The sequence below is a fragment of the Oncorhynchus masou genome, chromosome 27 (assembly GCF_036934945.1).
Source record: "Oncorhynchus masou masou isolate Uvic2021 chromosome 27, UVic_Omas_1.1, whole genome shotgun sequence".
NCBI lineage: Eukaryota > Metazoa > Chordata > Actinopteri > Salmoniformes > Salmonidae > Oncorhynchus > Oncorhynchus masou.
Window position 1 is genome coordinate 23033050 of NC_088238.1, and position 26157 is coordinate 23059206.

At 43.9% G+C, this 26157-nt stretch overlaps 1 protein-coding gene across 3 annotated transcripts in view; it reads right to left on the reverse strand.

The window, feature by feature from the left end:
* LOC135515811 (PRKC apoptosis WT1 regulator protein-like) overlaps positions 1 to 26157 on the reverse strand; it is an 87085-nt gene that overhangs the window by 29932 nt on the left and 30996 nt on the right. For all 3 annotated transcript variants that reach the window (XM_064939555.1, XM_064939556.1, XM_064939557.1), the window contains exon 3: positions 4112 to 4243. In XM_064939555.1, the coding sequence (XP_064795627.1) occupies positions 4112 to 4243 (132 nt within the window). The remainder of the gene's footprint in view (positions 1 to 4111; positions 4244 to 26157) is intronic.

Sequence of the window (26157 nt, forward strand, 5' to 3'; positions counted from 1 at the left end):
AACCCAGTCACATCAAAGAGCTAACCTAACACATCAAAAGCTAACCCAGTCACATCAAAGAGCTAAGAGCTAACATAACACATCAAAAGCTAACCCAGTCACATCAAAGAGCTAAGAGCTAACATAACACATCATTTACATTACATTTAAGTCATTTAGCAGACGCTCTTATCCAGAGCGACTTACAAATTGGAAGCTCATCAAAAGCTAACCCAGTCATATCAAACTCTGAAATGACAGCGAACATTCCCTCTTCATTTGTTGTAGCTGTTTTCCATTGACATTTATATCCATATTAATGATGGTGCTGTATGACTTCACCTGTTCAGAAAAGTGGCGAGCTGAAGTCTGACATGTTAAATCTTTCCCTTGCCATGGAGAGCTAATGTATATTTTGCAACATTGTTGCCAAGGTCTGAGTGGCAAACAGCCAGGCACAAACTTGTGCTATTGTAAACTAAATTCTAGCTCGAAGCAAGAGGAAATAAATAAATAAATACACACACACACACACACACACACACACAGATGATTATTTCATAAAAAATATATGAAGCCAAAGTCTTATAAGCTATATACTAGATAAATAAAGTTGAAACGTTTTTAGAATGAGCATGTTTGTAAGCTAGCTAGCTGAACAGAAAAAGCTAGGCTACTTTAATTTGCCACTTCACAAGCTAGCTTTCTCTTTTCTAATAAACCATTTTTTATTATGGGATATGCCAAATAGAGCTACAGACCCAGTCTGACATTAGTAATTAGCTAATTCTCTTTCATTTCAGAGTCAATTGAGGGGACTATGTTCATTAAAACCATTTAGAAGAATGTTTCTGAATGAGAAGAGGTATGTATAAATGATTTATAATAAATTATGAATAATAAGTATTGGTGATTCAATAGCCTAGTTAATCATTGCATGACTTTTAACACACAACCTGTTTTGCTCTGTCTTGCAGTATCCCAGAACTATCAGAGGCTCTCTCTGTCAGTATCCCAGAACTATCAGAGGCTTTCTCTGTCAGTATTCCAGAACTATCAGAGGCTCTCTCTGTCAGTATTCCAGAACTATCAGAGGCTCTCTCTGTCAGTATCCCAGAACTATCAGAGGCTCTCTCTGTCAGTATCCCAGAACTATCAGAGGCTCTCTCTGTCAGTATCCCAGAACTATCAGAGGCTCTCTCTGTCAGTATCCCAGAACTATCAGAGGCTCTCTCTGTCAGTATCCCAGAACTATCAGAGGCTCTCTCTGTCAGTATTCCAGAACTATCAGAGGCTCTCTCTGTCAGTATTCCAGAACTATCAGAGGCTCTCTCTGTCAGTATCCCAGAACTATCAGAGGCTCTCTCTGTCAGTATCCCAGAACTATCAGAGGCTCTCTCTGTCAGTATTCCAGAACTATCAGAGGCTCTCTCTGTCAGTATCCCAGAACTATCAGAGGCTCTCTCTGTCAGTATCCCAGAACTATCAGAGGCTCTCTCTGTCAGTATCCCAGAACTATCAGAGGCTCTCTCTGTCAGTATCCCAGAACTATCAGAGGCTCTCTCTGTCAGTATCCCAGAACTATCAGAGGCTCTCTCTGTCAGTATCCCAGAACTATCAGAGGCTCTCTCTGTCAGTATTCCAGAACTATCAGAGGCTCTCTCTGTCAGTATTCCAGAACTATCAGAGGCTCTCTCTGTCAGTATCCCAGAACTATCAGAGGCTCTCTCTGTCAGTATCCCAGAACTATCAGAGGCTCTCTCTGTCAGTATTCCAGAACTATCAGAGGCTCTCTCTGTCAGTATCCCAGAACTATCAGAGGCTCTCTCTGTCAGTATCCCAGAACTATCAGAGGCTCTCTCTGTCAGTATCCCAGAACTATCAGAGGCTCTCTCTGTCAGTATTCCAGAACTATCAGAGGCTCTCTCTGTCAGTATCCCAGAACTATCAGAGGCTCTCTCTGTCAGTATCCCAGAACTATCAGAGGCTCTCTCTGTCAGTATCCCAGAACTATCAGAGGCTCTCTCTGTCAGTATTCCAGAACTATCAGAGGCTCTCTCTGTCAGTATTCCAGAACTATCAGTATCTCTCTGTCAGTATCCCAGAACTATCAGAGGCTCTCTCTGTCAGTATCCCAGAACTATCAGAGGCTCTCTCTGTCAGTATTCCAGAACTATCAGAGGCTCTCTCTGTCAGTATCCCAGAACTATCAGAGGCTCTCTCTGTCAGTATTCCAGAACTATCAGAGGCTCTCTCTGTCAGTATCCCAGAACTATCAGAGGCTCTCTCTGTCAGTATTCCAGAACTATCAGAGGCTCTCTCTGTCAGTATCCCAGAACTATCAGAGGCTCTCTCTGTCAGTATCCCAGAACTATCAGAGGCTCTCTCTGTCAGTATTCCAGAACTATCAGAGGCTCTCTCTGTCAGTATCCCAGAACTATCAGAGGCTCTCTCTGTCAGTATTCCAGAACTATCAGAGGCTCTCTCTGTCAGTATCCCAGAACTATCAGAGGCTCTCTCTGTCAGTATCCCAGAACTATCAGAGGCTCTCTCTGTCAGTATCCCAGAACTATCAGAGGCTCTCTCTGTCAGTATCCCAGAACTATCAGAGGCTCTCTCTGTCAGTATTCCAGAACTATCAGAGGCTCTCTCTGTCAGTATCCCAGAACTATCAGAGGCTCTCTCTGTCAGTATCCCAGAACTATCAGAGGCTCTCTCTGTCAGTATCCCAGAACTATCAGAGGCTCTCTCTGTCAGTATCCCAGAACTATCAGAGGCTCTCTCTGTCAGTATCCCAGAACTATCAGAGGCTCTCTGTCAGTATCCCAGAACTATCAGAGGCTCTCTCTGTCAGTATCCCAGAACTATCAGAGGCTCTCTCTGTCAGTATCCCAGAACTATCAGAGGCTCTCTCTTTCAGTATTCCAGAACTATCAGAGGCTCTCTCTGTCAGTATCCCAGAACTATCAGAGGCTCTCTCTGTCAGTATCCCAGAACTATCAGAGGCTCTCTCTGTCAGTATCCCAGAACTATCAGAGGCTCTCTCTGTCAGTATCCCAGAACTATCAGAGGCTCTCTCTGTCAGTATCCCAGAACTATCAGAGGCTCTCTCTGTCAGTATCCCAGAACTATCAGAGGCTCTCTCTGTCAGTATCCCAGAACTATCAGAGGCTCTCTCTGTCAGTATCCCAGAACTATCAGAGGCTCTCTCTGTCAGTATCCCAGAACTATCAGAGGCTCTCTCTTTCAGTATTCCAGAACTATCAGAGGCTCTCTCTTTCGGCTGCTGCAGACAAAGGCATGCAAGTTGTTCTTCTACATCATAATAATTGTATGTCTGCATAGCATTTTGGCAGGTTAACTCATGCTTATTTCTGGAGATTAATTCATGTTAATATTTTCTTCTTATCTGGAACCAGTCAAGCAGGTAGTCCAGTGGGCTAAGGAGTTGGGCCTGTGGCCGAAAAGTGGCTGGATCTAATCCCGGGTCGGACTTTAAGAGAAAAGAAAAATGGCAGAATTGATCTGACAACTGGAGGGCTGCTGGGTTCATATCGTCAAAACATTCCCTTATGTTAGGCCCTTGAGCAAGGCCCTTAACCCCACAACATGCTCTCCATCAAGGGGCGATACATGCAGCTTGAACCTGTGGTCGTCTGAACTGTATGTGGGATGTCTGCTGATGTCTGCTGATGTCTGCTGTTTGGTGGTGGTTGAGAATGGAGCATCACTAACTAATGGACAAAGTATTGTTCTTCGTATTTCCTAACTATGTTCGCATTGAATGGCAAATAATTCAAAAAACTATGCTGGTATTCTCTTGCCCATTATGTAATTGTTTTTTAAAGTATATCCTTACTTCAAAATATGATCATTTAATAGTGGTAGCCATAATTCATAAATGGCACCATTCAGTGTTCTCCAGTATATGGAACCATTTTTATTTCAGTGATCAAAGAACCATATAAGTGTGTACAATAACTTGGGGAGCCAAAAGCCTTATTGGTTGATAGGACTTCAGCCCAGAGTGTTTCCTGGTCCGGTTACATGGTCAGGCTAAACTCCAGGCCCTAGGTATTACACTAAGGGATAAAGGTCAGTGAGGTGGGGTGACATGTGACCTTGTCCTCACCTGTAGTAAGTGGGTGTCGGCCCCAGGGTCAGAGGTCATGGCTTCGTTCTGTTCCGTGTTGAGCTGTGTCAGCTGCTGCTCCTCCTCCTTCGCCTTATCCCTTCCGTCGTCATCATCCAGCTCATCCAGGCTCTGCAATACAGAGAGAGAGTTGAACACACCTTATTGAATAATTAAGGTGTGAATATAGGGGTCAACTTATTGAATGGTGTTTAGGTGCGAAAAAAAAACACAAAAAAACTGCGCTATACACTAAGTAACATATCAAAAAGGATGTACATTATTGTAAGAGAGAGAGAGAGAAATAAAGTGAGAGAGGCACGGGGAGTAAGACACCACCGTTGACAGCAGAGGTCATTCTCACTGTAACCGTGGTAACCTCCAGAGAGATGTGGCCCAGGTCCCCTTAATCCTCTTGATTTCTTTTACAGCCCCTAAACAGCTCTAACACAGCCTAGTCCACATTCACCGGGACATGCAGGAAACAGGAAGACGGCCGAAAAGGGGTTCTGACACCTCTGCTGTGGACGTGTAGTCAGAGAGGCCTTTTTGACAAGAGGAATGTCCCCGAAAACACGGAGTCATCAACACCATGTGATGTAGGGGTCAGTCAGGGCACAGCGAGAAATTGGCAACATCTTTCTGAGAAGGCTTTCAACTTTACTGAGGCATCTCTGCTCTCAGCTTAAATTGTTTATAATATATCATCTTGACTTCCTATTTAGGCAACTTATTCATGAAATATGCGATTAAGTTAAGTAGTGCATCAAAATAAATGAAGATACATTGAGAAAATGCAGTTGATGGTTGTATCATCTGCATTGACAGAAACAGGAGCCAACCTCCCACTCCTACAGAACAAAAAAAAGTTCCTATTTTCACGCTGTGCAACGAAGAAAAAAGTGCTTGCCGAACGAAAAGGCCCTTGAATGGTAAAAATAGCCTTAAAAAAGGCTAAAAGGAATGTAGTCATTTGCAAAGACCTTCCTGCCAAAACATTTATCAGCACGCCTGGGGAAATGCCAACTCCTTTCTCCTCTAACTCAGCCAGAGGCGGACGCTAGCTGTTCCTGTCTGGCCTATGACATATTGACACACACACACACACACACACACACACACACACTTTCAGGAGCATGCTACCTGTGTCAGTGCAAACCTCCTCAGTAAACGCAGACTGCCTGCCTTTAGCCGTCTGACCCCTGCAAAGGGCACAGGGATGCTCTGTGCTGTTTGATTTGCCATAAGGTTTCCCTGCTCCCTCTCAAATGCCTACAGCAATACACAGCTGTAGACTCCAGGGGTCAGAAACATAGAACTAATAACAGCCACATACGGAATAACGAGGGATATTACACAGTCTAACAGAAGTCCGTCTACATCGACACAGTGATTTAGGACTAAAAACATTGCTATGCAACAGTTGCCCAAACAGAGGGACTTTATATCTGAAACGGGGTTATGAACGTTTATTTTGGATCATGGTGCTGGCTGTTTTACCCACTATTACTTCAAATAATTTCCATGCATTTGTCTTATTCCAGATAAAACAAATGGGAGATCTAGGCTCATCCTTTTAAAGGTATGTTTTTGTTTCTGATTTCAGCCAGTGAGGAGACTAAGTTAAGTCATATGTTATGTCATATGGGTATATAACCATGGTCCAGCATTCCCTTTCACATTACCAAGTCTTATAGTGAAGTATTATAGGATACTGTCCTTAGCATGCTAGTAAATACCATAGACTTCCAGTCATTGTGCTAATGCTAGCTAGTATTGACTCACAAAACTTCATACTGGAGGCAGAGACATACAAATAATAGCATACTGTATATGACTAATGTACAGAAACTAACTATTACGAATGGGTATACAGTATCATAGTGTAACTTCACAAATTATCCAACAGACAGCTGTATTTACAATACAGATAAAACACACTTAGAACACATACACACACCTTGACTAGGGACAAGTATCACCTACTGAAAACAGGAAGTGGGCACTAGTGGTTGCCCTGGGAAACACAGAGTACATTTCCTCCCGTCGAGACACACACCAGAGGGGAAGTGGAGGAGTGAGTTCTGAAAAGAAGCAGCCGAGTCCCAACATTCCTTCCTCTTCCTGTTTATAATGTGTGGGATCTCGGCAGGCGTAAAGCGTGAGGCCTCTGAAGAGCGTTTACTCAACATGTTATTGAGGTCTCCAAACGCCATAACACCCGTGTTCATGAGAAGACAATTCCAGTTAAGAAGCTACATCTGGACCCGACTGTGGCGGTCTATTAGGAATGTGTGTGCTGGGTGGAAATATGGTCTTTTTGGGGTAAAGTGATCTGCAATCTATCATTCTAATGCTGTAGCCATGGCAGGAGGAATTTGCAAAATGTCTGACTTTTGGTGTCTATACCTCCCTGAATGGACTGTGTCTATACCTCCCTGAATGGACTGTGTCTATACCTCCCTGAATGGACTGTGTCTATACCTCCCTGAATGGACTGTGTCTATACCTCCCTGAATGGACTGTGTCTATACCTCCCTGAATGGACTGTCTATACCTCCCTGAATGGACTGTGTCTATACCTCCCTGAATGGACTGTGTCTATACCTCCCTGAATGGACTGTGTCTATACCTCCCTGAATGGACTGTGTCTATACCTCCCTGAATAGAGTGTGTCTATACCTCCCTGAATGGACATCTGTGTCTCAAATAACACTGCTTATGCAATGGAGGTGAAGAATCTGAACTGTTTACAGCATCCTCACCTTGTCAGAAGATTTTATTTTTTTATCCTCAAGAACAATTTACAACAGCTGCTCCTTGACAGAACTATAGCTGCAGACAGCTCGTACAGGCAGAGCACTCATAGCATCTTCTCTCTCTCCTCAGTGTGGTCATACTTAATATGCCCTTCCTAAACACTAGCATCTTCTCTCTCTCTCTCAATGTGGTCATACTTAATATGCCCTTCCTAAACACTAACATCTTCTCTCTCTCCTCAGTGTGGTCATACTTAATATGCCCTTCCTAAACACTAGCATCTTCTCTCTCTCTCAATGTGGTCATACTTAATATGCCCTTCCTAAACACTAACAATATATTCTCTCTCTCCTCAGTGTGGTCATACTTAATATGCCCTTCCTAAACACTAACAATATATTCTCTCTCTCCTCAGTGTGGTCATACTTAATATGCCCTTCTTAAACACTAACAATATATTCTCTCGCTCCTCAGTGTGGTCATACTTAATATGCCCTTCCTAAACACTAACATCTTCTCCCTCTCTCCGTGTGGTCATACTTAATATGCCCTTCCTAAACACTAACAATATATTCTCTCTCTCCTCAGTGTGGTCATACTTAATATGCCCTTCCTAAACACTAACAATATATTCTCTCGCTCCTCAGTGTGGTCATACTTAATATGCCCTTCCTAAACACTAACATCTCTCTCTCTCTCCGTGTGGTCATACTTAATATGCCTATCCTAAACACTAACATCTTCTCTCGCTCTCCGTGTGGTCATACTTAATATGCCCTTCCTAAACACTATCATCTTCTCTCTCTCTCCGTGTGGTCATACTTAATATGCCCTTCCTAAACACTAACATCTTCTCTCTCTCTCCGTGTGGTCATACTTAATAAGCCCATCCTAAACACTAACATCTTCTCTCGCTCTCCGTGTGGTCATACTTAATATGCCCTTCCTAAACACTAACATCTTCTCTCTCTCTCCGTGTGGTCATACTTAATATGCCCTTCCTAAACACTAACATCTTCTCTCTCTCTCCGTGTGGTCATACTTAATATGCCCTTCCTAAACACTAACATCTTCTCTCTCTCTCTGTGTGGTCATACTTAATAAGCCCTTCCTAACCACTAACATCTTCTCTCTCTCTCTCCGTGTGGTCATACTTAATAAGCCCTTCCTAAACACTAACACTCATAGTATCCTCTCTCCCTCCCTCCCCAGAGGACCCATTTGAAAAATGGAACCTGACCGCCGGCGCCGACTTGTTAACGTGCCAACGCTCTGTCCGTTTACTCCTCAAATGTATTCATCAACAAGCAAAGGGCACCTCCGTCCCCTGGTATTGTCTTCCCACTGGAGGCTGCTGCTACGGTGTTATTGTGCGACCGTGCTTAATGACTTATGTTCATTCATTACCTGCCGCCTGCCCTGGCACTGACCGAGTTCATGTGGATGATGTGTTGGAGATGGAGAGGAGCAGTGAGGAAAGGAGAGGGACAACGGCACTGAGGTGATTCACACACTGCCCACTGTCCGTTAATAATCAGCGTTGTTCGTTCAGCCTCAGGTATGACCTGACACACAAATACAACACATAGCTCTCTGGGGGGACTGGAGGAACTCAGGTCTGTCAGAGATCAAAGGGAGAACAAACATCCATAGTGCGAGTCGGGGGATAAATGTGACACTTGAAGACGTTGTTGCCCATGTGGGTTAAAGTAGATGTTTGCCAGCTATGAGGCCTGAACCATATCATCTGACAAGGTCATAAGAGCTGGTGTAAAATATGACTGTCTGGTTATCGCAACAACTTCTTATAATCCCACGTGGAATAATAATATCATGGAGGCAGATTAGGTGAATGCTGCATTACCCACAATGCCTTTTGGCGGCATAAAGAGTCCAAGAGAGTGGTGTTCAGTGCCAGGATTCAGGCAAGCTGTCATGGCGCGCACACACACACACACACAATGAGAGCGACGAAGAGGCTGCAAACTGCTCAGTGGGCTGTCAGACAGATGGAGATGCTGGTCAGCTATTGGGCCAACCTTAGAAGCTCAAGGATGGTTTAAGTCAGTGCCAACTCTCTCTCCCTAAACCCAGAAAGCGGGATTTATAGCCCCTGTTAATCCCAGACTGGTTTTGTTCCCAAAATGTGTTGTTTTTCATTTAACTTCTGGGTTGAAATTCCAAATAAACTTGTTTTTCCTTGCAGGGGTTGGTTTGGGCCTTGAAGTCAAACTGTGTACAAGACATTCTCATAAAACGCAGCTTGTCTTGGCTGTGAGTACAACTTCTTTATGTATATATATTTTTTAATCAATGTTTATCAAGCACAAGCCTGGACTGTGAAAGGACCATTAAACTAGGTCTAACGCAGAAGTCCACATTTCCCCCTTTTTATCAAACTTTACAGCAACAATGTTTTAACAAGCATGGTTAATACTCCACCAGACCTCACAGGGACAGAATCTCCATGTGGGGTGACAGTAAAAGTATGCCATTACAAAAAATAGGCTACAACTACTAGGAAACGCACTATATTTCCTCCGTGGTCATCAATCATGAGACAGTACCAGCATCAGCTTCCCTCTCAGTTGTAGTTAGACCTAGGCAGCCTGGAGGCCAAGCAGAGGTCTATTGTCTGACCTCTGGCCCCAGCTTTAATCCATCTGTGGGAATAGACCATGCAACAACAACGCACTGTGTCTCTCACTGTGCTCTTGTTTTGCCAGCCTCATTCTATGCTCTATAACCTCTGTGGTTTGGCTGAAGAGCCAGGAATTGAACTGCTGGGCATGTTATGAGGCTTTGGGGAAGAGTGTGAGAGAGGGCAGAGAAGGTATTAAAACAGACGACTCGGGGCCTAAACTCCTAAAATGGTAGCTTACACTGCAATACCACCCAGCTCTGTACTAACCCCATTCCTAATGTTGTATCACAGAATGGGGTTGTCTTATTTTGGAGAGCATTACGATTTTATATCGACTGTGAAAGAGAATCAATTAAATGGAGTAATAATTGCCATGTGTAGCTAATGGATAACAACTGTTTGGTTGTCCATCGGTCTATGTAGCCCCCAGGAGAGGCCTGAGGCAGACCTTATTAAACCTTGAATATATATGCCATTTGGCAGACGCTTTTATCCAGAGCGACTTACAGTCATGCGTGCATAACATTTTACATATGGGAATCGAACCCATGACCCTGGCGTTACAAGTGCCATGCTCTACCAACGGAGCTACAAAGGACCACCGGTCAGTCTCCTGACAGAGGCACTGCTTTAGGCAGGATGAGCCCTGACCTCAGAGGATGTGTGGTCATGACATCTCCCCGGTTTCATCCGCAAGCTGTCAGACCGGTCATAAGAACAATGAATGATAGTTTATTGAGTTGCTCAACTGCCATGAAAATATCAAAGGCTTTTTCATGGATACAAATAGGTGACAACATACTTAAATTACATGTATTGCATTATGCATTCCTGGTGCAAAATTAACATAGATTTTTCATAGGCATCCTGCTACTAGGAGAGTTCTCTGCCTCATGTTTTATTCCCAGCCTTAAATGTGGCGTGCAGTCAGACAGTCATTCAGTCATTCAGTCAGAGGCAGTGACAGTCAAACAGTCATTCAGAGACAGTGACAGAAAAGATGATCGGTTCAGGTGAGCATTATTTAAAATGACTCAAACGGAGAAAACAACCTTGGTAAGAAGATGCCACACAACAAGCTCTGAAAACTCGTGTAAAATATTATGAATGCATGTCATTCGCTGATCTTATGTTACGATGTAGCAATTTTCCAGTCGTATGGAGAATTGCTTAATTACATGGTTGCCTCTTCATTCCTCATGAATAATTAGCAGCTGGATGTTTGGTTGAATTTATGCAACATAGGAAATTGGCTACTGTACACATTAGACTGTCTGTACACAGAGTCACCTTGTAACTGTGATGGCCAACAGATCCACTCTCCCCCCAGTGTCTTCCCTCCAGAACAAAGTGATCTTACACTGTGTAAAAATACAGCTTGACGTGAGGGCACATGTATAGCCCGTTCCAGCTGTTGTGATTTTGGACCATAACGTACATCTTTCATACCAGGACATGGCATCCATTCATGGAATAAAACAGAATTATTGTCTTGAATATTCACATGTTGGAGTCAATACAGCACATTTGGGCTCATCAGCATCCAATGAGAGCAGTGTTTAATACATCGGTCTAGTCTTCGTAACCTATCAGATCCTCTTATAGAACCATCCCAGTAGAACTGTATACTGTGCAGACCAAACTAACCTGTTGGCCAGGGGGTCTTTATCTCTGTGTGTTGACTCTAGCTCCCTGCATAAACTCTGCTTGCCTGGGTCTGATAGAAGGGTATGCAGCTTGTAGTTAAGGCCACATTAGCAAGTCTACTGTTTGCTTTCTCTAGTGTTTGACCAGGGAGGAGTGCCACACGCACATTCAACTGCAAACAAATTCAAATGCAAACACACTCGGTCCGGTCCACTGCTCTGGCTACCCTAGAGTAGCTGGTTTGTGCATGTAGACTCATTGTGCTATCATGATGACAGGAAACCTCTGCATGACTCGAGGTTCAGACATGCCTGTCCACAGGTATAGAGAAAGAGAAAGGGTGTAACTAGTCATTTGCCAGATGTTAAATACATTTTCAGTTGCCTGCAGACAGTTAAGGCCCTCACACCAACTGAATGCATTCAACCGAAAGGCGTCTTCTGCATTTAACCCTCTGAATCAGAGGTACGGGGGGCTGCCTTAAATCGATGTTCCAATCATTGGCGCCTGTGGAGCAGTTGTTGGAGGTTAACTGCCTTGCTCAAGAGCAGAAGGGCAGATTTTTCCAACTTGCCGACCCTGGAATTTGAACCAAGCCCTTCGGTTACTGGCCCCACGCTCTTAACCGCTAGGCTACCTGCTGCCCCTACTCAAAGGCAGTGTGGTTTTCAAATGATACCAACAGTTACGTCCAACTCTTCTAGTATGACACGGTTGATACTCTTCCTGTTTGTATGACAACAACACCATCACGTCTCCAGAGTTGGCGTGAGGGCCTTGAAACTGTCTGAAGGCAAGTGTAGATGGGATACATTTAACATCTGGCTCTTCTATCCACAAGCTAAGGTGCCTGTACTGTACCATAACTCAACCAGTGTGAAACCGTGAGACCAGGCTCATGGTGGCTGGGACCTACTAGAGTACTTAGACCTACAGCTCTGGATCCAGGACCATCATAATGAATCCCTGTAAACCAGAAGTAATCACAGGGTGTATGGTGGTGGTATATGGAGTCAGCAGGGAAGCTGGTCCTGTGTTTTGTCAAACGCCTCGATCAGACTGACAGCATCATTGGTTTGGATACACCAGAAGTAGATTCTTATCCAATGGATAAATCCAACGTATTAATCAAATTGTTTTTTGTTTTTTTTGACTTGACAGAAATAGCAGCAAAAGGAGAATGTTGAACTGCTGTTGCACACACGTCCAGAACAATTAATATAATATTTTATATAAAATATTTTCTTAACTCTATTTCTTGGATAACATTGAAAAAATATTGGGCTGCAGAATTTATTACACCGCATTGATGCAATGACGCTGTCTGTCTGATAGAGGCGTAAATCAAATCACATTTTATTTGTCACATGCGCCGAATACAACAGGTGTAGACTTTACCGTAAAATGCTTACTAACAAGCCCTTAACCAACAGTACAGTTCAAGAAATAGAGTTAAGAAAATATTTTATATAAAATATTATATAACAATATTATATAAAATATAACAAAAAAATAATAGAGGCTATATACAGGGGTTACGGGTACCGAGTCAATGTGCGGGGGTACAGGTTAGTCGAGGTAATTTGTACATGTAGGTAGGGGTAAAGTGACTATGCACAGATAATAAACAGTGAGTAGCAGCAGTGTAAAAACAAAGGGGGGGGGGGGTGTATCAATGTAAATAATCCGGGTGGACATTTGATGAATTGTTCAGCAGTCTTACGGCTTGGGGGTAGAAGCTGTCAAGGAGCCTTTTGGACCTCGACTTGCACTCCGGTACACGTAGAACAACCCCGTGGTGAGGCTGTTTCTCCTCCAGCGCCAGGCCGCCAAGCTCCCTCCATTGTTCTGTCATTCACCGCACCATCAAGGATCTCTCTGTACTTTGCTCCGTTCATCTTACCCTCGATCCTGACTAGTCTCATAGTCCCTGCTGCTGAAAAACATACCCACAAGATGATTCTGCCACCAGTATGCTTCACCTTGGGGATGGTGCCAGGTTTCCAACAGACGTGAAGCTTGACATTGAGGCCATAGAGACCAGATAATCTTGTTTCTCATTGACTAAGAGTCCTTTAGGTGCCTTTTGGCAAACTCCAAGCAGGCTGTCATGTATCTTTTACTGAGGAGTGGCTTCTGTCTGGCTACTCTACCATTAAGCCCACATTGGTGGAGTGCTGCAGAGTTGGTTGTCCTTCTGGAAGGTTCTCCCATTTCCACAGAGGAACTGTGGAGCTCTGTTAGAGTGACAATCCAGATCTTGGTCACCTCCCTGACCAAGGCCCTTCTCCCCCAATTGCTCAGTTTGACCGGTGGACAACAGGTGGACTCCAATCAAGTTGTAGAACTATCTCAAGGATGATCAATGGAAACAGGACGCACCTGAGCTCAATTTTCAAGTCTCATAGCAAAAGGTCTGAATACTTACAGTGGGGCAAAAAAGTATTTAGTCAGCCGCCAATTGTGCAAGTTCTCCCACTTAAAAAGATATGATGAAAATTACAGGCCTAGGTACACTTAAACCATGACAGACAAAATGAGGGGGGAAAAAATCCAGAAAAATCACATTGTAGGATTTTTAAATGAATTTATTTGCAAATTATGGTGGAAAATAAGTATTTGGTCACCTACAAACTAGCAAGATTTCTGACTCTCACAGACCTGTAACAACTTCTTTAAGAGGCTCCTCTGTCCTCCACTCGTTACCTGTATTAATGGTACCGGTTTGAACTTGTTATCAGTATAGCCAAGACCATAGAGCTGTCAAAGGACACCAGAAACAAAATTGTAGACCTGCATCAGGCTGGGAAGACTGAATCTGCAATAGGTAAGCGGCTTGGTTTGAAGAAATCAACTGTGGGAGCAATTATTAGGAAATGGAAGACATACAAGACCACTGATAATCTCCCTCGATCTGGGGCTCCACGCAAGATCTCACCCCGTGGGGTCAAAATGATCACAAGAACGGTGAACAAAAACCCCAGAACCACACGGGGGGACCTAGTGAATGACCTGCAGAGAGCTGGGACCAAAGTAACAAAGCCTACCATCAGCAACACACGACGCCGCCAGGTACTCAAATCCTGCAGTAGCAGACGTGTCCCCCTGCTTAAGCAAGTACATGTCCAGGCCCGTCTGAAGTTTGCTAGAGAGCATTTGGATGATCCAGAAGAAGATTCTCCCAATGTCATATGGTCAAATAAAACCAAAATATAACTTTTTGGTAAAAACTCAAAAGGGACCAGGACGACTGATCCGTGTAAAGCAAGGGCATTGAAGAAGAAACGTGGCTGGGTCTTTCAGCATGACAATGATCCCAAACACACCGCTCGGGCAACGAAGGAGTGGCTTCGTAAGAAGCATTTCAAGGTCCTGGAGTGGCCTAGCCAGTCTACAGATCTCAACCCCATAGAAAATCTTTGGAGGGAGTTGAAAGTCCGTGTTGCCCAGCAACAGCCCCAAAACATCACTGCTCTAGAGGAGATCTGCATGGAGGAATGGGCCAAAATACCAGCAATAGTGTCTGAAAACCTTGTTAAGACTTACAGAAAACTTTTGACCTCCGTCATTGCCAACAAAGGGTATATAACAAAGTATTGAGATAAATAAGTATTTGGTCAATAACAAAAGTTTTCCACCATAATTTGCAAATAAATTCATAAAAATGCTACAATGTGATTTTCTGGATTTTTTTCTCTCATTTTGTCTGTCATAGATGATGTGTACCTAGGATGAAAATTACAGGCCTCATCTTTTTAAGTGGGAGAACTTGCACAATTGGTGGCTGACTAAATACTTTTTTGACCCACTGTATGTAAATAAGGTATTTCTGTTTTGTATTTGTAATAAATGGGCAAACATTTCTAAAAACCTGTTTTCACTTCGTCATTATGGGGTATTGTGTGTAGATTGATGAGGAAAAATGTTTAGAATAAGGGGTCTGGAAAAAGTCAAGGGGTCTGATTACTTTCCGATTGCACTGTATGAGGCTAACCCAAGGTTTAATGGTCTGCTTATCTCCTGAGCCAGTCCTACTGTGTCTGCAGCCTATTACAACCTGACCTCTAGCCTCATACACCCTGTAGGAGGCAGACAGACCCACATTCTCCACACACCCTTCATCTTTGGAATGCATAGTATCTGTACACATGAACAACCCATCAACCTCTGTCTGACCTGTTTTTAAGAATACCAGTACAAAAATGGGGCATTACACAATAGCAGACACCACATAATATTCTGTGTCAGCCTTTTGAATGCTTGGATCTAAAGGCTACCTAGCAACCTGGCACAGAGAGGAGGGCTCATCCAAGCAGCATGGGAATCAGCAACAGCAGCACTTAACACTGGGTTATTGTGTCAGTAGTGGTTTGCCCCAACAAAAGGAGGCAATAGAGAGATGAAGAGATGTCTTGGCTGGGCCAGTACGAGCCAATAAGACCTCTCGGGACACTTAAAGAACACCATCGGTTCTTCGTCTCTTAGATTGGGGTTTATCTAAAAAAAAAAAAAAAAACGTTAAAAAAAAACCCATTGCCAACGACAGTCAAAGCCAAGCTCCATTCAGTCCCTCGCTCCTTTGTGTGAGCCCTCGCGTTTCTTTGGCTCGGTTTCTTGGCAGCAGCTTCTTCACTCTCATACAGTCTCTCAACTCCGGGACCATTGGGGTTTCATAGAGCTATCAAAAGAGACGCTGGGTTGCAGCAAAGACGGTGCACAGCAGCCAGCTAGAGCAGTAGCAGCAACAAATGTCTATCACATCGTCAGGCTGGAAGATATCATCACTTCTCATGGCCAGGATGAATCCAAACAACCTAAAGGGCCATGGTACAATACCAGCTTCCTTTGTCCTTTCATGGGGTAGAATAATATATTCTGTCTGGAACATGAGAATGTATTTGGCTTTCCACATCCTATCACAACTCTGACCCTGTAAAACACAGAGCCAGGACCAACACAATGCATAAGAATGGAACAAGTCCTCTCTGACCGCAAGGTTGTGGAGTCAATTTCCAACAAAGGTCTCAATAACTGTCACAACCTTTGCTTGGAATCAAGGTTCTTTAGATTCAGGTTAAACAAATACAAGAGGAATAAGATGGTTGTGTAGCTCTTCTGTAACGCATCAGGGTGCCTGCTCATCAAGTGACAGAAGGAGATGAGGAGATAAAAAGAAAAGTAGCGGTGAGTCAGACCAGTGTGTTGTGTCTCTATGGTTACTGATGGGCCAATAGGAGAGAGCAGAGCAGTAGTAGACTGAAGGCACCTGATGGCAGTACTGAACCATCCTCCCCTGCCAGGCAGCCACTTTCCTCTACTATACACCTTTACAGGTCTACCACAGATATAGCCACAGCACAACAACACACACCTCCAACAACAAAACACACACCTCCAACGGGTCTCCTAGAAACACACTGACCTCAAGTACATGTAGGGAGCATGGAGCTGGACAGAGTGCAGAAGTATATGTATCAATCAGAACAATCTGATGTTAAATGCATAGTTTCTACCTCTCTCATAATCTGTCAGGCCCGTCCGTTTCATTTTCTGCTTTAGCTAACATTTTTTGGTCTTGTAATGATGTGGCGTTGTTGGTCTGGCACCCAGGGCAATTTCAAAGTAGTGTGATAGCACAAACCACACTGTTATTGAGGGGGAACTGAGGACATTGAGTAGTGGGAGAACATGTTGTCCCTTCCTATTTCCCGCGTCATCCTTCACTTCACATTGGAGGTTGAGTTTGAAGGGGTATTCAACATTCAATCAAATACCACACACAAACTGCCTTCAATGTGGTTTCACCCTCAGGAACGCTAGAGTGGTGGGGTATTGCTGTGGAGCCTAGTTCCAACAGCTCCAAGGCAGGACTCTTTCAGTATGGCACTGAAGACTTGATTTCCTCCACAGGATAGTTTGCCTCCATCTCAGTAAGGGGGACTGGCCTGTTTAAAAGCAATTTCAACATTACAACAAGCTAATTAAGGAGATAATGTCTTATGGCAACAAAACAAATACCTCTGGCAACCAGCGCAGGGCACTGATCTAGAGTAGGTCACAATTCAATTGTTTCAGATGGAGCTCCTTGTTCTCACAATGAGCGAAAAACAGAACACACTAAGACTGACTCCAAGAATCAAATGTAGTAATGGGATTACCGAGCCTTGGGAAACAAACTGTCCTCCTCTTTTCTTATTAGCTTTGTCATTCATGCTCATTTTCTTCATAGCTTTTGTATCATCCCCCTTTAATTTGAAGGAATCAAAAGATGGAGCAAATTTTTAATTAGGCTAGGTTCTAAAATGAAATGCCACACACAGCGTATACCGCGTCATCTCCCATTTGTACACCGGATCATCTGTTAGTCAAACACATGAGGCGGCAGCGTTTTAAGCCGCTCAGTACACAGAATGGAAAAATGCCAGCCACCCTCAGATCCATGAAGGGTTTCTACTCTGGCAAAATATCAATCCATCTGCACCAATCCATGTTCCATCAACCACCATTTATTTACAGAAATACTCATGTGCAGATGCACGGTACACAGTTTACATAAAGGCGATCGCTCACAAAATATGGCATTTCCTTGGGGGGGGGGGTGTTTGGTGGGGTTTAACGCTGCATGTTTCTATGGCAATTTATAAACTGAGGAGCATGGTGCAAAGTTGAGGTTTGGCATCAAATTGATGGACATCCTCCTCTTGGGCTTTGACTAACACTTTTGCAGTTGACACAATTTACATTAGTGTTTATTAGTCATTTATATTTAGAGAACTATGTTAATGCACTTCTCCCAAACAAAGCATTTGAAAAAGGAATGTGTTTAAAAGCCCAATGGCCCAAAGAAAAAATGTGCATGACCCTGGTCCCTGCATGGGTAGCCCCACATGAAGAATTCTCAATTGAGGTTAAGTCCAGTGTTAAGCTCACAAGAACAGCCTCTCTAAACACACACAGGGCTGACTGAACACCTACATTAACCTAACCACCTACCGCGCGGCTGTGGGAACTCCAGGGGACTAATATATCTGATTGACAGCCCTCTGGAAGAAAAAAAAACAGGAGAACAGTGAAGATGTCCCTCCCACCTCTTATTCCCCCCAGCCTTCAAAGCTCATTCCTACTTTCATTTCCTCCAAGGGTTCTTGAAAGGGGGACCAAAAGGGAAGCTGGGAACAGGAGGCTCGGAAAAACACATGTTTTCTACAAAAAAAAAGACAGCTCCGCTGAAGAGTTTATTATTCAGCAAGACAGAGAAGCTCCCTGAATTCCTGGGCATTAACTAATGAGGAACTAATGAGCCGAGCGGAGCTCCGGTGTAAAGGTTGGATAAATCACACAGGCTCCCGGGTTCCACACAGACCTTGCGGCAGCACAACCTAACAACGTCAACACATACCGCATCCATTTGTTACCATTTAACAACGCAAAACCGAGAGCATGCACTGTGTACACTTGCACATATGTTCATTGTGAATCAAAAAACCCACACATAGCTCAAAGTCCAAGAATCACAGTGTCCAAGCCAGGTAATATTCACCAGGCAGGGCAGTGGGTGAAGAGTGACGAGTGGACAAGTGCTGAGGACAGCCACCACACTCCCATTCTGATTGGTTCAGGCTTGGGTTGGCCCAATGAGGGCAGAAGGCCCAGAGACTAGTCTCTCGGGGCCCATGTACAAGTCTAAAATACTCTCTCTGCATTAAAACTAAGGTATAACAATAGTTAATGGGATAATCATAAAGTATTATGGCTTTGGGGTATATCTCATATGCATAATGCTTAATCTCATAAAGACTCCTTTGTGACTTATATACTGTAATAACAGTGGTAACTTTTCAAGCCCATTGTATAAACACACAGAAGGTAAATATGGACTTGAATGAATCCCAAACCGGGGCCCAGCGTGTGTGTGTCTGCAGATAACTTGTGTTCTGGGGAAAATGTAATGAGTCTGAGTCCCCAGAGTGAGTTCTAATATCAGAGGAATGTAAATGAACTGAGTGCGGACCGTCTGAGCAGTGGTGGCCAGTGGGAAGCTCATCAGGTTTCTGAGGGTTTTGCTTTGAGCTCTCTGCACTCCCAGCCATAGCGAGGGACGAGTAGCACACTTTTAAGCAAATAAACCAGATGTCTAACAGCTCCCAAACAAGAAAATAGGCTGGTTGAGTGATTCAATTTTTGGGGGCACCGGCCAAATATTTTTGGCGTCGACACCGTGCAAGAACGAACGCTGGGCTATGGTTGATGCTGCGGTGACAACGGGACGACAGGAGCTAAAGAAGCATTGGGGTTCTAGGCCTGTTATTGGTTAAAACCTCAGGACAGGAGACCCAAACCAACTATGTAATAAAATGGTGGTGACTTCTCATTTTGAAGACTAGAAAGTATGGGATTGATGAGAATGACAGACGAAACCTGACCTGAACAGAACAGTGTTCTATAAGCAAGGAAATTACCCAGAGTGCCATGAGAGATCGAGACCCCACACAAAACACCCACAGACATCCCACTTATTCCAGGGACAGGTTTATTCTTATCCTCCTATGTTTACAAAAAAAAATGAGTGAGCTTTGAGGCATTCTGGACTTCCTCTCCTCTCACTCAGTCTGAGCCTCCAGGCCTGTGACAAACATTCAATGTCTTTATTTTTTGCCAAGAGTGGCATTCAAGCACAAGCACTTCAGATATGAAGAACAGTTTTCAGATATGGAAAACTTTTTTTATCTTCTTGACATCGCTCCCTCTTTGTGTATGTCATGCTTCCTGAATCAGGACAAGCTGGGGTAATGCAACTCTCCTGAGGCTGGATCAGAGCAGATGAGGCTTCTGTCTGAATTCTTTCTCTAATAAACCTACTATTTGTTTCTAGATTGAGTACTTCGGACTGAACAGTGTGCTCGAGGCTCTCTTCCACGTAGCCTGCTGTGGGTGGAATCACATGTAGGTGGCTTAGAGCTGGAGGGAGAAGCCTCTGCCCGTGGTTTGGCTGTGTGATTCTCTTATGTAATCTCAATTGGGTCTAACAGAATGCTGTAATAATCACAGCAAGTAGGCTCACCATCGTGTTCCATACCAGTTTGTGCTCCATACTGATTAAGTTTTGATTATGCTCTGCATTAGTGTCTAATGGTCCTTATCTTTTGTAGAGGAACTATTTTCCCTGCAGGATGACTACCCAGCCCATTCCTGCCAGAACCCTAAAGGGTATAAGTACACTGGAGAGAAAGAGCTATCTGATTTCCTCAGTCCTACTGTACATCTCTGGAGCTACTAAACCTCATCTTCAGTTCAGCCCATAAAAACAGTGTTTAAATAAATCCACAAACCACAGGTACACTTTGATTGGAGTAATACCAAAATACCCCAGTTGTCCAATGAAGCTTTGCACAAGTCCCAGCATGCACTGCAAATCCACAAGCACTATGGGAAGAGAAGAGAGTCATGCAAAAGGGTAGAGATTAATTGGCATCTGTTCATTGGCACGATGACGTCCACTGCACATGGAGACAAACAGACGGGGATTTGGTACACTGGGCATTAAAAAACATGGCCGCCGTGCCAAATCCCCAACCAATGACAAAGGCTGATCAAGCACTTCACAGCACTACCGAGCTATAAAGTATGAACCAGCTCTCTAATGCCAGTTTACCCTCCTTTCCGGGACGAGCTGGCTGGCCTAACACCACCACCCCCGCTACCAGCTTTGGCAGCCCACCGTGTTAAAACAAGTCTGGCTAAGGGACACACTGCCACCTCTAAGGCTTTGAGTGAGAACAGAGCCGTGGCCACACTGAGTGAGGTAATGAGAGTGAGAATCAGTGTGAATTACAGTCTACAGGTTCAAATCAACTAATCAACTCCAGGCCCTGAGAGGGCAAGACCAGCGACTCTGAGAAGATTAGCTGATAATCACAATATCAAACAAAGCCTATTTTACCATGTAGCAACTTCGGCCGCCACTGCTTAGCTTAAATTAACCTGAAATTAAAATGTTTGCTTTGATGTTGAGCAAAAAAAACAATTCAGGGCCGATAAGCAATTTGAAATTGAAACCAAAGACTAAGAACCTCAAATCCTCCGTGAAGCGTAGGAGAGAGCATAATTCAATTCCATCAACTCTGATATCAGAAGCTATTTGATCCATTTAAACCATTTGCCCTTTGTAGAAGATTCCCATAAGCACTAGGTTTTAACAGCACACGGCTTCAATAGCACACGGCTTCAATAACACTGCTCTTCCACACATCAACACTTGTTCTCTCTTGTCTCTCTTTCGCATGTCCCCCAGAGCGGTCTCTCCCAGTCCTACCCTTCCAATACACAATCCAGTCAGAACATGTTAAGCCAACGCCCTTTCACACCTGCTGCTTCACAAGGCAATGCACTAAACTACTCAACACAAATCTTCCCACAATAAATTGGGTGATTTTCTTCCCATTCATCCGTACAGAGCTAGTGTAACTGAGTCAGGTTTGTAGGCCTACTTGCTCGCACACGCTTTATCAGTTCTGCCCACACATTTTCTATGGGATTGAGGACAGGGCTTTGTGATGGCCACTCCAATATCTTGACTTTGTTGTCCTTAAGCTATTTTGCCACAACTTTGGAAGTATGTTTGGGGTCATTGTCCATTTGGAAGACACATTTGCAACCACGCTTTAACTTCCTGACTGATGTCGAGATGTTGCTTCAATATATCCACATCATTTTTCTTCCTCGTGATGCCATCTATTTTGTGCAGTGCACCAGTCCCTCCTGCAGCAAAGCATCCCCACAACATGATGCTGCCACCCCTGTGCTTCACGGTTGGGATGGTTTTATTCGGCTTGCAAGCCTCCCCCGTTTTCCTCCAAACATAACGATGGTCATTATGGCCAAACAGTTCCATTTTTGTTTCATTTCTCCAAAATGTTCCCCGTGTGCATTTTCAAACAGTAGTCTGGCTTCTTTATGGTGGTTTTGGAGCAGTAGCTTCTTCCTTGCTGAGCGACCTTTCAGGTTATGTCAATATAGGACTCGTTTTACTGTGGATATAGATAATGTACATGTTTCCTCCAGCATCTTCACAGGGTCCTTTGCTGTGGTTCTGGGATTGATTTGCACTTTTTGCACAAAGTACGTTCATCTCTAGGAGACAGAACGCGTCTCCGTCCTGAGCGGTATGCCGGCTGCGTGGTCCCATGGCGTTTATACTTATAAAGGTGTCTCCTGACCCCTCCGGTCTCAGCCTCCAGTATTTATGCTGCAGTAGTTTATGTGTCGGGGGGCTGGGGTCAGTTTGTTATATCTGGAGTACTTCTCCTGTCCAATTTGGTGTCCTGTGTGAATCTAAGTGTGCGTTCTCTAATTCTCTCCTTCTCTCTCTCGGAGGACCTGAGCCCTAGGACCATGCCCCAGGACTACCTGACATGATGACTCCTTGCTGTCCCCAGTCCACCTGGCCGTGCTGCTGCTCCAGTTTCAACTGTTCTGCCTTATTATTATTCGACCATGCTGGTCATTTATGAACATTTGAACATCTTGTCCATGTTCTGTTATAATCTCTACCCGGCACAGCCAGAAGAGGACTGGCCACCCCACATAGCCTGGTTCCTCTAGATTTCTTCCTAGGTTTTGGCCTTTCTAGGGAGTTTTTCCTAACCACCGTGCTTCTACACCTGCATTGCTTACTGTTTGGGGTTTTAGGCTGGGTTTCTGTACAGCACTTTGAGATATCAGCTGATGTACGAAGGGCTATATAAATAAATTTGATTTGATTTGGATGTACTATTGTTTGTACAAATGAACGTGGTACCTTCAGGCGTTTGGAAATTGCGCCCAAGGATGAACCAGACTTGTGGAGGTCTACAATTATTTTTCTGAGGTCTTGGCTGATTTCTTTTGATTTTCCCATGATGTCAAGTAAAAAGGCACTGGGTTTGAAGGGTGGCCTTGAAATACATCCAAAAGGTACACATCCAATTGACTGAAATTATGTCAATTAGCCTATCAGAAGCTTCTAAAGCCACGACATCATTTTCTGAAATTTTCCAAGCTGTTTAAAAGCTCAGTCAACTTAGTGCATGTATACTTGTGACCCCACTGGAATTGTGATAGTTTATTTCACTTATAACTCACTGTCTGTAACCACTTGTTGAAAAAATGACTTGTGTCACGCACAAAGTAGATGTCCTAACCGACTTTCCCAAGCTACAGTTTGTTAACAAGAAATTTGTGGTAGTGGTTGAAAAACTAGTTTTAATGACTCCAACCTAAGTGTATGTAAACCTCCGACTTCAACTGTAGCAATGTAAAGTACCTACGGAGCCAGATGGACGGAGCCGAGGGCGGTGACTGGGCACAATGTTTGACACATTGTGCTTTGATCAGTGCGTGAGCGGAGCAAGTCAAGGAAATCCCAAGACACTGTTTTGACTGGCATTCCCCGACTTGGGACATCTACTTATCATACAGGCAGAACACACTGACAATGTTTCAATGCCTAGAGTGGGAGAAAGGGGTTGAAGAAACATAATGAGAGGGTGAACTGAGGAGATGAAGACAGAGGGGAAAGAGAGATAACTGAGGAGACGATGACAGAGAGAGAGAGTAAGAGCGAGTGAGAGAGAGGGGGGGGAAGACAGTGAGCGAGAAAGAAAGAGAGGGGGTGGAGTTTGAGAGAGAGACTAAGTGGGAGAATGTGGGGAGAAACTGGATCAATGGCTAGTTTACGACAGTGTTACATAAGACTATTTCTATGGCTCTTATCCAGGATGTGTTGATGGCTTCCAGGGCATTGTTCTTCTGGAGACACTTCAGAGAGATCTGGATTTCTGATGAAGTGAGAGGGTGTCACGCCAAGGCAGTGGAACTCGCCAGCTCGTGTGAACTACACCTGTTGTTGCAGAGTTCCTGAGTTTATGACTCAAGTGAAGATCCATAAAATGCTAATCTGTTCATTACTAAACACATGAAAATAAATGAAAGATGGTAAACAGGGGTTTCTTCAGTGTAAGTTAAAAGACCTTCAATGATCGTGTTCGCATTGCTGGTTTGGACAGTGTGGCGATACCCACTACAGGTCAGGAAGAGAATAGTATTTTTAATAAAGCAAATTCTATAGATACACAGAAATGTTAAAACATTATCTTTATTTGAAAAAGGAGATAACACAACCTTCCTCATGTTTCTCCAGGGCTTCAAGGAGAAAGTATTGCAATAGTTTGAACATACATTTTTAAGACCATCATTTTCACCAACGTAATTCTGCAGGCCCGGTTGTCTCCAAACCCCTTTTCATCTGTTTCAGAGATGTGCCTGTGTTGCTGAGCTTCGATTGAAGACACAGAACACCAACATAGATCTAACTTAGCCATATTTAGCATCTAGCGAACATTATCTAAAATGGAGTACAATAAATAACTCCATAAACCAGAAATACTTGTCGAATGACGAAATTGTTTTCCTCCCAAAATAAACTAACAACCAGACACAGTGTAGAGCAGAGCTGATATCAGTGTGGAAAAACAAAAAACGTCTGGGTTTTCAGCAATTGTTTATCAGATTCTCATTCTGTCATGTTTTTTTAAAGGTAAGAGTCTGGACCAGTCCTATGAAACACTCTCTCTAAAATAGTCAATACATACCCTCACACACAGTAACTGAATAGTTTGAAAACTTGCCATCTTAAAAAAATACTCTGGGGCATCACAGTTTCAAACATGACATACATTAGTAATGCTACTTATTTGGCTTCAATGTGGTGTATTTGCATAAAGACTTTAAGGTTGACACATATCAAACGTCAGTTACATCTATCTGCATGAAGAGCAAATATGAATCCAAGGGCCTGTAGCTGGAGATTTTAACAAAGCTAACCTGCGATGCATACAAAGCCCTCCCCCGCCCTGCCTTCAGCAAATCTGACCATGACTCCATTTTGTTGCTGCCAGCCTATAGACAGAAACTAAAACAGGAAATGCCCATGCTCAGCTCTATCCAACGCTGGTCTGACCAGTCGGATTCCACTCTTCAAGATGGCTTCGATCACGTGGACTGGGATATGTTCCGGATAGCCTCAGACAATAATATTGACAAATATGCTGACTTGGTGACTATTAAACCCTTTCCTAACCAGAAACCTAGGATTGATGGCAGCATTCATGCAAAACTGAAAGCGCGAACCAACGCTTGTAATCATGGTAAGGTGACTGGAAACATGACCAAATACAAACAGTTCAGCTATTCCCTCCGCAAGGCAATCAAACAAGCAAAGCGTCAGTATTGAGACAAAGTAGTTCCAACTCAACATGAGACAAGTGGCAGGGTCTACAGTCGATCATGGATTACAAAAAAAAAACCAGCCCCGTCGCGACTTCTTGCTCCCAGACAAATTAAACAACTTCTTTGCTCGCTTTGAGGACAATACAGTGCCAATGACACAGCCCGCTACCAAAGCCTGTGGGCTCTCCTCCTCCGTGGCCAATGTGAGTAAAACATTTAAACCTGTTAACCCTCGCAAGCCTGTCGGCCCAGACTGCATGCCGAGCCGCGTCCTCCGAGCATGCGCAGACCAACTGGCTGATGTGTTTATGGACATATTCAATCAATCCCTATCTGCTGTCCCCACATGCATCAAGATGGCCACCATTATTCCTGTTCCCAAGTAAGCAAAGGTAACTGAACTAAATGACTATCGCCCCGTTGCACTCACGTCTGTCATCGTGAAGTGCCTTGAGAGACTAGTCAAGAATCATATCACCTCCACCCTACCTGATACCCTAGACACACTCAAATTTGCTTACACATTTGCCATCACACTGCCCTATGCCATATAGAAAAGAGGAATACCTATGTAAGAATGCTGTTCATTGACTACAGCTCAGCATTTAACACCATAGTACCCTCCAAACTCGTCATTAAGCTTGAGACCCTAGGTCTCGACACCGCCCTGTGCAACTGGGTCCTGGACTTTGACGGGAAACCCCCCCCCCATACCTTTACATTTGTGTGT